The sequence below is a fragment of the Heloderma suspectum genome, chromosome 14 (genome assembly GCF_057233095.1).
Source record: "Heloderma suspectum isolate Gila_16-S chromosome 14, 16-S_ref, whole genome shotgun sequence".
Classification (NCBI taxonomy): Eukaryota; Metazoa; Chordata; class Lepidosauria; order Squamata; family Helodermatidae; genus Heloderma; species Heloderma suspectum.
The window spans coordinates 19,188,329-19,203,153 of NC_139471.1; the positions used below are offsets into that span (position 1 = coordinate 19,188,329).

Sequence of the window (14,825 nt, forward strand, 5' to 3'; positions counted from 1 at the left end):
CCTGCTCCTCTGAAATATGAAAACAGGCACACTCCCTGGTAAATTGGAACCATTGGGAGTACACTATTTACATGTATATTATTTGTTACTAACATTTCTATACCATCCTATTGGCTAAAAAGCCATCAAGGCAGTGCACAATTCAAAACAATTCAAAATTAAAACAATATAGAAGAGCGCCATACAACATTGAAACATTAAAACTACATAATTTAGAGTACAATCATATGCATGTTTAGACAGAAATAAGTCCCACAACTCCTAGGCAATTCTGGGAGTTGTCAGACTTTTTTCTGTCTAAACATGCATACGATCGCACCCTTAAAAGGCTAAACTGAAAAGATGCATAGAATCACAGAACCATAGAATCAAAGAATAGTAGGGTTCGAAGGGGCCTACAAGACCATCGAGTCCAACCCCCTGCTCAGTGCAGGAATCCAAGTCAGAGCATCCCTGACAGGTGGCTGTCCAGCCTCGTCTTGAATGCCTCCAGTGTGGGAGAGCCCACCACCTCCCTAGGGAATTGGTTCCATTGTCACATTGCTCTAACAGTCAGGACGTTTTTCCTGATGTTCAGCCGGAATTTGGCTTCCTGTCACTTGAGCCCATGATTCCGTGTCCTGCACTCTGGGATGATCAAGAAGAGATCCTGGCCTTCCTCTCTGCGACAGCCTTTCAAGCCCTTGAACAGCGCTATCCTATCTCCCCTCAGTCTTCTCTTCTCAAGGCTAAACATGCCCAGTTCTTTGTCCTCAGAGGGCTTTGTTTCCAGTCCCCTGATCACCTTCGTTGCCCTCCTCTGAACCCTCTCCAGTCTGTCTGCATCCTTCTTAAGTGCAGTGCCCAGAACTGGACACAGTACTCCAGATGAGGCCTAACCGGTGCTGAGTAGAGGGGAACTAGTACTTCCCGGGATTTGGAAGCATCTTTACACCCTTTCTAAAAGCCAAGTGAGTGAGGCCAAATGTAGTTCTTGAGAGCTCATGTCCTGCAGTTTGGGAGCGACCTGGGCCTGACAAATGGGCCGCTGAAGGTAATAGTGTCCTCAAAAGGGCCTCTCCAGCAGATCATAATAACTGAACAGGTTCATAATGATACAGGCCAAAGCTGTTCAGGGCTTTAAAGGTTAAAACCAAAACCTTGAATTGTGCCTGGAAAGTAACTGGCAACCAGTGCAGGTCTTTCAAGACAGCTGTAATATGGTCCCAATACTGCGCCCCAGTTAGCAGTGCATTTTTCACCAACTGAAACTTCTGGACACTCTTCTGGGGTAGCCCCACATAGAGTGGATTGCAGTAGTCTAAATGTGATGTAACCAAGGCATGGATAACTGTTGCCAAATCAGACCGACTCAGGAAGGGTGGCAGTTGGCGCACCGAGGGTAATGGTGCAAACGCATTCCTTGCAAACAAACATCACCCGAAGATCCAGGGACAGTGTCAGATCAAGGAACACCCCCAGGTTATGGACCTGATCCTTCAGGAGGAATGCAACCCTTTCTCGAATAGGTTGAATCCCAATCCTCCAGTCATGCTTTCTACTGACCAACAATACTTCCATCTTGTCTGGGTTTAATCTCAGCTTGTTCAGCTTCATCCAGTCCATTACTGAACCCAGGCAATGTTCACGTTCCAGTATGAGTCCATCACCCTTAATTCTTAGGGTGCTTCTGGACAAGGCGTTTATCCTGCCATTACCCTGACTCAAACATGGAATTTTACAGGCAGTCGAGACAATGACGTCTTCCATTTGTAATCCTCCTGCATTTTCCCACCACTCCTTCCATTAATTTTCTTAACTGAAAAAATCCATTGAGGAGGAAAAGATGGAATAGGTGCACAGCACCTTTAGACTGGCAATGCTAGGAGCCCTGTGCCTTGAAGTTTTAGTCTGTTATTCTTAGGGAAGGCGGAGAATTCCGCCACGGATTCCAGTGAATCCAGCCACCCGGAATCCGTGGCGGAACAGCCTCCTGCTCCCCCACAGAATCCCCCCGGGACGGCAATTACCTGGGGCAGATTCGGCGGCGGCTCCGGCAGCAGCGGCTGGTCTCCTGGCCGGCCGTGGCAGGGCTGCCGCCGCCACCACTGCCGTCCTTGGACCGTGATAGGCTACGTAAGAATTTACGTAGCCTATCATGGCTAACCTGGAAAAAAAAACACATAGCGTACACAAATGGCAGCGGCTACGGCGGCCGCCATTTGCGTTCCCTATTTTTCGCCAATTTATCTTACATAAAAATATTTACGTAAGATAAATCGGCGAAAAAAAGGGGAACGCAAATAGCGTAGTGGGCGCTATTTGCATTCCGTTTTTTTTTCGCTGTAATAGCCTACGTAAATATTTACATAGGCTAAAATGGCTAAAAATAGGGAACGCAAATAGTGTCCACTACGCTATTTGCGTTCCCCTTTTTTTCCGCTGATTTATCTTACGTAAATATTTACGTAAGATAAATTGGCGAAAAATAGTGAACGCAAATGGCGGCTGCCGTAGCCGCTGCCATTTGCGTACGCTGCATGTTTTTTTTTGTTTTTTTTTCAGGTTAGCCATGATAGGCTACATAAATTCTTACATAGCCTATCACAGTTGTCTGGCTGGATGCAAATGGCGGCTGCTACAGCGGCCGCCATTTGCGTCCGCACCAGGCCGTCCACGGCCGGAAATCCGGCTGCAGATGGCCCTGGACGGCTGCTCCGCGGCCTGGCCGCGGAGCAGAGCTGGCCCTCAAGGATTCCGGTGGGGAGGACCGGATTGCCCCCCCCATCAAGGATTCCACAGGGAGGGACGAAGCAAAGGTAAGTGAGTTTCGTATATCCCTAGTTATTCTAACTACAGTCGTCAGGGGGCAGCAACAGACCGCTAAGGAGTCCCATTAGCGAAAGTATAATTGCATCTGTATTCAGCCTGCCCCCAGTCTCTCCACAACCAACCGATGTGAAATCTCTCTTTTCTAGCAGTTTAAACAACAACAACAAGCAAACAGAACAAAAATGGCTCATTTATCACAGGATCTGCTTTAGAGCTGCATACCGTGAAACCACCAGCTTTCAGGATAGAAAAATGGAAGACGCAGGGGAATGTCTGCAGCTCAGTGGTATAGCCCTCGCTTTGCATGCGGAAGGTTCTAGGTTGGATCCCCGGCATCTCCAGATAGGAGAGATAAACTCCTCCCTGAGAGCATAGAGAGCCATTGCTGGTCAGTGGAGATGAGCCTTTCCCAACCTTGGGCCACTAGATGTTGTCAAATTCCAACTCCCGTCAGCCCCAGTCAAGGATAATGGAAGTTGTAGCCAGGGATGTACAGGCTTTGTAAAATCCATTCCATCTGCATTTTGCAAATTCTCAGGCGCCTTTTGTTCCACTCTCTCATTGATGCAATCGGATTCACCCCCCATTTCCTGAATTTGAGCAAATTTGCATTTGCTCCCCCCACCCCCAATGCACAAATCACCCCAAAATGGAATTTCCTGCTTTTGGAGGTCAGGTAGACACCAATGTTGTGTTGCTTACAGCACCTTTTGAAAACACGGCTATTTCAGGAAGCCTTCCTTGAGTGATCAGCTGCAGTTTTATCAGAACTTGGTTTTATCAGAGCTCTGTTTCTTTTTTTAAAAAAATATTATTTTAACATGATGTTTTTATTCTTTTATCCTATGTGCTATTCACCACTCTGAAATTTTTGAATGTGGAGCGGTATTAAAATACTGTAAATAAATAAATAAAGCACATTTCCAAGCTTTAGCCTATGTGGGAAATGTGCATTTTCAGCTGGTGTTCTTTCAAAATTTTACATACTATTTCATTTCATTTCATTTCTTTATTAAATCTTCCATCATGGAACTCCAGGTGGCTACATGTGGTTCCCAGGTGGACTCCCCTCCAAGCACGGACCGGACCCAAACCTGCTTAGCTTCACCAAGGTGGCTGCCCCATGGGCCCCCAGACTGTGCCCTGGGACCTATGACTAGAAAAATTCTGGGAAGTAAAAAAAAGCTAGTCTGCAAGTCCCTGGAATCTGTGCGACTCTGGAAAAGCCGGTCTGCTGTGAAATCCGTGGTTTGGAATCAGAGAAATCCGGACTCATTTGATTTCGCTCTGGATTTCTCCAACATCCCTAATTGTAGGCCAGCACCATCTGAAGACCCATCTGTAAGCCAGCCTGCTCCAACATGATGCCCTCCAGATATTTTGGACTTCAACTGCATTAGCCCCAGCCAGCATGGCCAATTGTCAGGAATCCAGATGTTAGATCAAAACATCTGGGGGGCACCAGGTCAGGGAAGCTTGGTGTAAACAATACTGATCCGAATGGACCAGTGGTCTGGTTCAGTATAAAGCAGATCTCTATCAGGGGAATGAAGGGGGAAATATAAAATGTAGGATGGGGAAACAATTAGAATTCTTCAATGGAAAACATGGATGGATGGATGGATGGATGGATGGATGGATGGATTGAAGTATTTATATCCCACTGTTCCAGGAAAACAGAAAGCAGTGTGCAGTATAACTAAATAAAAATACATTGTAAACCAATTTCGTAAACAATTATAATAAAAACACATTTAAAATCTAAAATACAAACAGAATACATTAAAAGTAAGACAGCAGCATTAAAACATCCCAGGCCATGCAAAGATAAAACACAGAGCAGTAACTGTTTTGAAACTCCATGCCGGCATTAGTGATTCCAAGCGGATTGGAATAAAAAAGGTATTTCAGGCTCATTTGAAAGCAAAAAAAAAAAGGGGGGGGCCCAACACACATCCTGTGGGAGAGAGCTCCACAAAGATGGGGCCACCACTGAAAAGTTCCAGTCTCTTGTGCCAGCCAATCTGTGGGATGTGGCAGGTGGGGGTGGGGTGGACATCAGTGTCCTTGAATGTAGAATCCTGACATCTCTTAGCTCTCACTGATGAAGAGGCAGGCTTTATTCTAGTCAAGTGATGGAGGAAACTAGGTTTGCATTTGGGTTGGTACCCAGTGCCCCCTCTTTAAGATGCTCCTAGGCCTGGGGGTGAGCAAATCCTCCAAGGTGTCATTGGGTTGGGTGGGCTTCAGGGCAAGGGGATCCACCTCCAAACTGAACTGAAGGGGCTGAGATCAGCCCTGCGTGCCATCTGAACCTGAACGTGACTTCCATTTTGCCTCAAAAGCCAGAGGAGATGGGGCAGAGTAAGATTTGCACTTCCCGAATCCACGGATCGGAATACAGTTATCATTTGGTATTTGCCACTTCAAATTTTGCAAGGCCGTTCTTGGCTCAAAAAAGTTCCAACATGCGTACAAAAATGTGCACTTAAGGGGAAAATGCACACAAAAATGCGTATTTTTGGAAAACGATGTTAAAAATAACGCAAATCTTGCAGGGGTCTTTTTTTTTTATTTGCAGATTGATTGGGAAACGGGATGGAACAGACTTATGAATGAACACATGCAAAGCCGACACGGACCAAAAATAGACCGATCGGTCCATCCCTCATTTTTGGACTACAGCACTGCCTGCTGCAATTCCAATTAAGCGTTCTTTCCAAAAACAACACAGGCGAAGACTGAAAAGCATTGAACGGAGATGCCCCTGCTTCCTTGACGGGACGCTGGTATCATTCCAAATCCCGTGGCCTTACTAGGGTTGTAAGTAATTGTAATACAGCGTATGGGGGGAGGGGGACCCACCTTGAATCCTGGGGGGCCCTGAGCCCCTGGAAGACCAAGGACACCGGGGTTCCCTCTTTTCCCCGACATTCCTGGCGTGCCTTCTTCTCCATCCTCACCTTGTTCTCCCTAATTTGGGGAGCGGAGAAGAGGAGAGAGAGCGTTCAATCTATATTTATTTATATTTGGGTAGCACAAGCAATGACAGCAAACCCTGTGTAAAATCCAACGTAAGCCCTACTTAAATCCACTGAAATGAATAGGACTCAAGTAAGTCATGACTAGGGGTGCTGGAGAAATTCGAGACAGACTAAAATGAGCTCAGATTTCTAAGAATCCAGCCTGCAGAGCGACACCCCCCCCCCCCCGGCCACGCAGCATCCGTGGCCTTTTGGATTTTATTTTAACTTTCCCAAAATTGATGCATATTTATTTGTAGGAAAATACACATGTTCCTGCTGAGGAAAAGTTGAATGGAATGGGGGACAATACGCTAAATGTTACGTACTGAGGTAAATTATGTACATCGTTACGACACCTCTGACGTAATTATTTACGTATTTTTCCGCATGGCGGGAAAAAAGGTATTTGCATCCGTCTGTGAGAGGATGACAGAACAAAAGGAACCTGACAATCCGCAAAACACAGATGGAGCAGATTTTACACAGTCCGTACACCCCTAGTCTGTCTAATGTAAGTCCCATTCATTTGAATGGGTCTACTCTAAGTAGGGCTTATGTTGGATTTTACCCGCTGAAAACAATCTGTCTTGTAAGCGTGTCCACCATAGCAGGGGGTTGGGGAGCTGAGTCACTCCTGCAAATGAACTCTTTCATCCCAGATGCTCAACAGATATCCCATGGGCATGATCCAACCCACAGAGTAGTCCCTGACACTTCTCTTCCTGAAATCCCACAAGCGTCCTCCCAACAGCAAGGGAGAACTGACAGTGTCGCTTAGCATAATGCAACATGTGTATAGCTCTCAACTTTTCTGCACTGAATGGAAGCTAAGTTACTACTTCACTGCTGTCTTTCTAGTCCATGGTGAGGAAAACAAATCAGACAAAAGAACTCCAAAGGTGGAACTGGACGGTACAAGAAACATGGAGTGCCTGCAATCCTGCATATAGAAATACAGGTGTGAAGTGATAACTGTTATAGTGGCAGCACTACTAGTACTAGCAGTGGTAATAATAACACTACTACTAGTTCTAGTCATAGTAGTAGCATTACTATGAATAGTAGTCATAGTAGTAGCACTACTATGAATAGTAGTCATAGTGGTAGCACTATTACTAGTAGTAGTCATAGTAGCCACACTGCTAGCATTTGAAGTCATAGTAGCAGCGCTTCTAACAGTAGTCATAGTAGTAACACTGCTAGCATTTGTAGTCACACTGCTAGCATTTGAAGTCATAGTAGCAGCACTACTACTAGTAGTAGTCATAGTAGTAACACTGCTAGCATTTGTAGTCACACTGCTAGCATTTGTAGTCATAGTAGCAGCACTACTACTAGTAGTAGTCATAGTAGTAACACTGCTAGCATTTGTAGTCATAGTAGCAGCACTACTAGTAGTAGTAGTCATAGTAGTAACACTGCTAGCATTTGTAGTCACAATGCTAGCATTTGTAGTCATAGTAGCAACACTACTACTAGTAGTAGTCATAGTAGTAACGCTGCTAGCATTTGTAGTCACACTGCTAGCATTTGAAGTCATAGTAGCAGCACTACTAGTAGTAGTAGTCATAGTCGTAACACTGCTAGCATTAGTAGTAACACTGCTAGCATTTGTAGTCACACTGCTAGCATTTGTAGTCATAGTAGCAGCAGTACGATTAACAGTAGTCATAGTAGTAACACTGCTAGTATTTGCAGTCATAGTAGCAGCACTGCTACTAACAGTAGTCATAGTAGTAGCACTACTACTAGGAGTAGTCACACTGCTAGCAGTTGTAGTCATAGTAGTAGCAGCACTACTAGAAGCTATGGTAGTAGAATTATAATTATAAAAGTCATTATAATTATTATTTTTAATTCTTTAAAAGTCAATACCACCCCTTCGTTGCCAAAGGCAATCCAATGGTGGTGTACATAAACTTATAACAACAAAGGATCTATAAAACATAAAGTACTGGTAGTAGGATACAGCTTTCCTCCCAGAAAGGACAGGGAGCCTGCCAGGGTTGCACTGTAAACTCTCATGCTTACCTTTTGCCCAATGCTGCCATCTTTCCCAGGTATCCCGTCAACTCCAGGCGCACCCTCTTGGCCTTGCCGGCCAACGACTCCTCTAGGACCTGGTAACCCAACAAGACCCTACAAATATAAAAGCATTTGTGACTGAAGATCTCAGGACACGGGGACACGTGAGCAGGCCCAGCAGGCCCACTCGCTGGCTGGTTGGCTGCATTGCACTGCCACTCCAAAAACGGGTCATGGCCCACTAGGAGGGGACCTGTGGCACTTAAGAAGCGTGCATCCACAGCTGGGCCAGTGATGCCGCAGCTCACTGAGCAACACAGCACAGCCGAAAAGCTCCCTTTGTCTCTCTGGAGAGCTCTTGACGGCTCAAGAGAAAGGGTATGGAGGGTTCAGGGTCGTGCACACGTCTGTGAGCAAAGGTCAGCACCTTTTGCTACTAACGAGTCGTATCACGCACGACAGCAGTCTTGCAGTTTGTGCCGCCTTTCTGATAAGAATGCTCCTTTCTCTGCTGTGAGAAACTTCCTTTCCCGCCAAGAAGCTAAGACCCCCACCCCACCCCCTTTCTCCTCCTTGGTGAAGGGAGAGAGGCGCGTATGTGTGATTTGTGACAGTCTGAAACCAGGTAAGACGAGCCCTATGACACCCTGGGCAGGTTGGCCTGTCACCTGACGGGGGGGAAGAGGCCTGCTCAGAGAACCGCCCCCTGGGATGGTGCCTGTCGCTTCAAGGGAACTGGAGCAGCGACAGCAGAAAGCTGAGGGGCGGGTGTCAGCTTTTCTTTTCCTTTATCTGCATCCGTTTCCCATCAATGAACTATATTACCCTTTCACACAGCGGACATGAGTCATATTGGTACCTTGGAATATGTTTAGTGTGGGTCTTGGCTGGACCAGGCCCCAGGTGTAAGACACCCACCCACGGTGACCTCGCTTAAAGTGAGCGGTGGGGAAATAAAATAAAATGAACCATGTCTTTATCACCTACCGGTGAGCCGCGGCTGCCTCTGGCACCCTGCAATCCTGGCTTTCCTTCCTGACCCTTCGAAGGAGAAAGAAGAACGTCAAACACCATAACAGCTCCAGGAATCTCCCCTATAGCAGTGCCCCGTTCCGAGGGGAGCGGGGGGCACAGCCCCGGGAAGCCTATGCAGCCCATCATGGCTACAGATGTCGGAGAAATCTGCAATGGGACCAAATGAGCTCAGATTTTTATGAATCCTACCCACAGATTCCAGAGCGGACTGGTTTTCCCCCCGTTGGGCGGATTCCGCAGACTTGCAGATCGGTTTTCTAACCTTCCCAAATGTTGCGCAAATTTCGTTTTAGAAAACCACGCTTTAAAAAAAACAACACAACCAAAAATGCGCATTTTTCTCATAGGCTAAAGTGTGAAAATGTGCATTTGGGGAGGATTTGTGCATGGGGGGCAATTTGTGCATTTTTGCACGTGCGGATTTGCACAAATTCGGAAATTTACAAATGCAATTCCGTCGATGGGTGGACGATAGAACGAAAGACACTTGACGATTTGCAAAACGCAGACGGAATGGATTTTCCACAAACAGTACATCCATGATCATGGCACCTAAATGCAGGACTTACATCCCATCCTGGTTCTGGGATTTGAGGGGCTCACAGCAAGGAGTCCTCACCGGGCCGCAATTAACTTGGGAAAAGGCAGGGTGTTTTCAGGTTTAGATACCCTTTTACTATTTGTTCAGTGCCTATTCAGGCTTTTCCATATTAATGTACTAGTGTGTGTTTGTTTTTTAATAGTGTATTGGCTTTGAACCACACCCTTCTTACGTTAGGCCTCTAGACGTCATCTGTGTGTATATATAATATTCTTTTAGATATTGTATTAAGCCTTACAAGGCAGTGATTCTGAGAATTAGACGGCAGCGGTGGGTTCTGTCTTCCAAAACAGAAACCCACTCTGTTAAACCCAAATAAAGTTGACACCGGACAGCAGCACTTTGCTTTGCAGCATACAAAGCTGTTTTAATAAAAGAATTTTTAAAAAATTAATAGAAGAATAAAATTAAAAATCAGGAGGGGCAGGGAAACAGGCAGGCACCAAGAGAGCTGCCTGTGGGCATGTCATTGGAGACCCCCAAGTGAAAGTGAACTCTCTTGATCTTCAATAAATGTGTTTCTTGCCTTTCCCCCCATATAAGAAACTCACTGGTTTTTAAGCATTGGGCTGTATGGGTAGCAATGTGAACATTCTCTCTGCCTCTGAGCTTCCAGGGTGCTGCATGCAAACTGAGAGCAGCAACATGGCTACAGCGCATCAGTGGGGCCTTTTCTGGTCTTAGCAAAGGCTCTAATTTGCCATCTCAGGTTCATCCACTAATCCATGAAGAGCGGAACACGGAAGGCACAACACACCAAGGCGTCTGCAAAGCGGATCCTCGGAACCCGGTTCCTAAAGAAACCCCTGCTCCCATAGCAACATGTCATCCTTTGGGTGTCAGAGGCAAGGCTCGTGGTGACCCCGGAGAGGGCTTTTCTGCTGGAAATTCTGGTGTGACTTCCAGCAGAGTTGCTTTATATAGAGGAAACGTGGCAACACAGCATTTAGTACTGGAGGCACTAAACGCAGGCTAGAGCCAGTTTCAAAGAAGTTCAAATCAACTTCCTTTACCAGTGCTTCTGTACACATTGTCAGAGAAGTCTACCTAACACGGTTTAACTACAAGCACCCCCTAAAGCTGGGTGCATGAATGTAAGTAAACAAAGGCATGAGATACGGTTATTTGCTTCCTCTCTGAAGAGACTGCATGGCGCTTGTTGCTGAGGCAAGAAGAAAAGGAGGAAGAAAGGAAGAAGAAGGGGAGGGAGCAGGAGATAGGAACTGATCAAGCTACAGCACATCCTCTATCGCCCCCTAGTGTCAGGAAGCATGCAGAGTTGCTCCTCTTATCCAACATTTTCCATCTCTGGAGCCCTGCCTGTGGAACTCCCACTATCAGGGTACTTTGCCAGGAAAGATGCTGCAGGGGTTGATATAGCGCTACTGGGGCTGCTGCTGAACATTTTATGCTCTTGGGTTTTATTGCTATCTTACTTTGTTTCAGGCTGCTTTTATTGTTTGATGATTATTTGACCGTTTTGTTTGTTTGTATTTTATTATAGTTATTTCTTTGTAGCACCGCCTTATGTGTATTACATGTAAATTAAAAACCAAGGTACAAATCAGCCTTCCCCCACTTGGAGCCCTCTAGATGTGTCGTACTACAATTCCCATCATTCACAGCCAGCATGGCCAATGGCAGCCAGCAAGCTGGGAAAGGCCAATACAAGCAACTGATGCACTCCAAATTCTTGGGAAGGGTATGCGTGTGGTTGGCATAATGTTACTGAGCCTAGCACAGTGGTCCGCAGCCTTTTCGAGTCAGTGGGCGCAACTGAAATATTGAAAGAGTGTCGTGAGTGCTCTCACAAAATGGCTGCCATGGGGTGAGCCTTGCCCAGTCGTGAAAAGGGTGCCAAGCCAGACATGGCGGGCACAAAACACTCCTTTCCCAGAAGGCAAAGTGGTGAGATGAAAAGAAACGTCACTTGCCCAAGAACCTAAGTTCAAGGCAGAGGTGAGTCTGGGCTCAAAAACACGAAACCACTCTTATGAGTCCAGATAAAGATGGCGCTGGAGGGCAGTACTTCACTTTGGAGCTCATGGGCACCGCACTGGAGACCCCAAAGCCTAGCATTACCTCAGCGTGTACAGTTTCCGCCCAGTAGCAGCCTCTTGGACTTCACATTCACAGCATTTTCGGTTTTTTCCCACTGCCACCCCAGGTGTTGAGGCTTGTCTGCATCATGCTCAGGGCACTGAACAATTTATTTTGGCGGTGTTACCTAATTACTGCAACATGGTGAAGAGCGCTGCACGTGCCTGTGTGTTCTCTTTCAATTATACATCTCCCCATTGCTCTGCAACCTCCCAGCAGCCTGTACTTCCTGATCGGAAAAAGCCCAATGGGAGGAATTACTTTATTATGTCTTCCCTCGGGCTTTAACTGAAGTGTGTGAAGCCAAGGAAACTACAGGCTGCCACAGAGATGATTGTACAATGAAAGACAGGACAGTTGTGCACACCCCTCGGCCACCGCCTAAGATAAGCACCAGAACCCTGAACCCAACCCATGAGAATTTCTCTGAAATTTCTTCTCCTTTGAATTCCTTTTCTAAAGCAATATCTTTTCTCTCAACCTGGATGAGAATGGTCGAAAAAAATACGGGAGACATTTTTGGCACAGCAGCACCCTTGATCCTCCTTCCCTAAGCTGCTTTTTCGAGAAAATGTTCAGCATCAGCCCCTGGTTTGACCCTTGTCGGTACCAAAGTTCACACTTCGCGAGGTTAAAGTGCGCCACAAAGTGGGAGAATAGTCCAAGGCAGCTTTCCCAGCCGGTTGCTTAAAGGAGAAATAGGAAAGAAAGATGAGCTCCCTACGTGAGTTCCGCGGGGATTTTATGAAGCCACACAGCCTCCCTCCCCCGCCCACCGCCGCCATCATGCGCTTGCACACTTGTTTTTATAAAACACGAACGACTTTCTGCCTATCACTTCCCCATCTGCGGTATCTGCAATCTCGGCCAAGGATGTGAAACAAGAGCTGGTGCTGTGCGCGTCGCCGGATGCTCATTAAACGGGGTGAGGAATGAAGGGGAGACTGTACCACGGAGGGCAGCAGCTTCTCTGTCTTCCTTTCTACTCTCCCCGCTGTTGATAACCGGTTTGGAGTGTGGCTAGAGGACAATCCTTCCACGTGCTAGGAAGGGCCAGTAATGAACTGGGCAGCACTAGTGTTGGAAGCAGGGGTGAGGGAGGCGGTCATGGCCTCAGCTGCCAGTGAACGAAGGCTCTGTCACGAAGAGAGGAACCAGGAAGCAGCTGAAGATCAGAGAAGATTCCACTGAAATTTCAGTCAGGATGGGACCAAAGGCCATTCGTTCTGGTCAAGGGGCAGGAGGGACTCAGCCTTTGGTGACACAAGGAGACAGAGAAGGGCTGTCGAATTTGGACAGCGAGGACGTGTAAAGGTTCAAGCCAATCCAGAAAGAGAGACAGAGGTGAAGGCGGTGGCGAAAGAGGGCTTCTCACTTGATGTTTTGTACTTGGGTGGGGAAACCCAAGTCCAAAATTCACACCTCCTTGGGCGTGGTGTAGCGGGTAAATTTTGAAGTGCAGCTGCTCTTCATGACCGTCTCCCTAGTCGTGCCCCCCGGGAGAGTCCAAAAACTCAGGCAGTGTAGCAGTTTTCATCTTCACCGGGAGCAGGACTGTCGTAAAGCTTAATTGCCCATTCAAGAGCAAGCCACCCTAAAATAATTTGCATTGCAAGAGGGGACAATATAGTGGTGCTGGGAAAATTCAGTCCCCACCCCCCAGCTCCTGTGACGATCGCTGCTAAGTTCGGAGGGAACAGAAAGTCTGGGAGAGGCAGCGCTTGATATCAGCATCCCTGCTAATAAAAAAAATGCCGGCATTGCACCCCTGAGAACCCTCGTAGAATCATAGAATAGTAGGGTTGGAAGGGGCCCACAAGGCCACTGAGTCCAACCCCCTGCTCAGTGCAGGAATCCAAGTCAGGAATCCCTCTGCTCAATGCAGGAATCCCTCAGTCCCCAGCACAGCTGCTCCTTGGCAAAATCGTGTTGACATCTCCCCTCTGCTTTGTAGCACACTGTGGTCAAGGTTGTGTGAACTTACGATGGCTGCAGGGGATGGGAATATTGTTTTTATTAGCATGCAAAGTTATGCTGATTAATCAACTATGATTCTTTAATCCTACACAGTAGCCTATTAAGTCCTTTCGCTGTTGATATGATAGGCAATGCAACTTCCAGAGAGGTGGGGTGGGAAAAAGGTCTATGTTCTTTGTCATTAGCTAATGCACGATAAGGCAGTGTCTTAGAAGAGGAAGGAGCGAGAATGCATCTTCTGTGATGGCATGTGCCCCCTGTGGTCTTGGTAAGCTCTTTTTGGGGCCAGGTAAAGACCTTTTTATTTTCCCAGGCATTTTAGTCTTTTATTTCTGTTGTTTTAAATCTGTTACTGTATTTTAAATCTCTGCATTGCTGCCAGGTTTTATGCTGGTTTTACTTTTATAGTGCGGTTTTAAACTTTTAAAGCTTATTTTGCATTTTATGCTGTATTTTGTGGTTTTAATTGTTGTGAACCGCCCAGAGTGCTTCGGCTATTGGGTGGTATAGAAATGTAATAGATGGATAGATGGGTGGGTGGGTGGATGGATGGATGGATGGATAGATAGATAGATAGATAGATAGATAGATAGATAGATAGATAGATACTGAAAGCATTTCACATTTTTTAAAAATATGCTGCCCAATTAGTCAGGGGCATATTTTTATTTGATCCCAAGTTTTAAAAATCAATTAATCATCAGTCTTCCCTTGCCTGGTATCCTCCAGTTGATTTGGACTCCAGCTCCTACCTTCCCCAACTAACATGGCCAGTGGTTGGGATGATGGGAGTTCTAGTCCAAAACATCTGGAGGGCCCCAGATTGGGAAAGGCTGATGATTGACTAATTAATCTGAGCTTTCATCTAAATTTATTCTGGGTTTTACTGTTTTACTGCAGCTCCTGTTTTGTTTTTGTTTTTAATTTTGTTTGATTGGGGTTTTATTATCATAATTTGCAGTATGCAGACAGGCTTTTTGCCTGAAGAGTGGGATATACACTTTCCAAATAAAACAAACAAACGAACACTGCTGTCCTACATTGTGCATGTGCTTTTTAAAAAATACTTGCTATGATTCTTAAGGTACTGAATCCAAACCTTCCATGCATAAGCAGAGGGATTGGCTCAGCCTTGATCCAACTCCATATTTGGCAAAATGCAGCCCCATATCTCAGTGGGGGAAGAGTCCCTGTGAATCCTTCGTTTGAGGTGTTTACTGGTCAATGTTATGGATGGCTCTAAAAACACA

At 46.2% G+C, this 14,825-nt stretch overlaps 1 protein-coding gene across 1 annotated transcript in view; it reads right to left on the reverse strand.

Moving 5' to 3' along the window:
• LOC146335737 (uncharacterized) overlaps positions 1 to 14,825 on the reverse strand; it is a 352,825-nt gene that overhangs the window by 38,801 nt on the left and 299,199 nt on the right. Inside the window, exons 45-47 of the mRNA XM_084820776.1 lie at positions 8,850 to 8,903; positions 7,869 to 7,976; positions 5,677 to 5,784 (exon numbers count right to left, since the gene is read on the reverse strand). Of these exons, the coding sequence (XP_084676902.1) occupies positions 5,677 to 5,784; positions 7,869 to 7,976; positions 8,850 to 8,903 (270 nt within the window). The remainder of the gene's footprint in view (positions 1 to 5,676; positions 5,785 to 7,868; positions 7,977 to 8,849; positions 8,904 to 14,825) is intronic.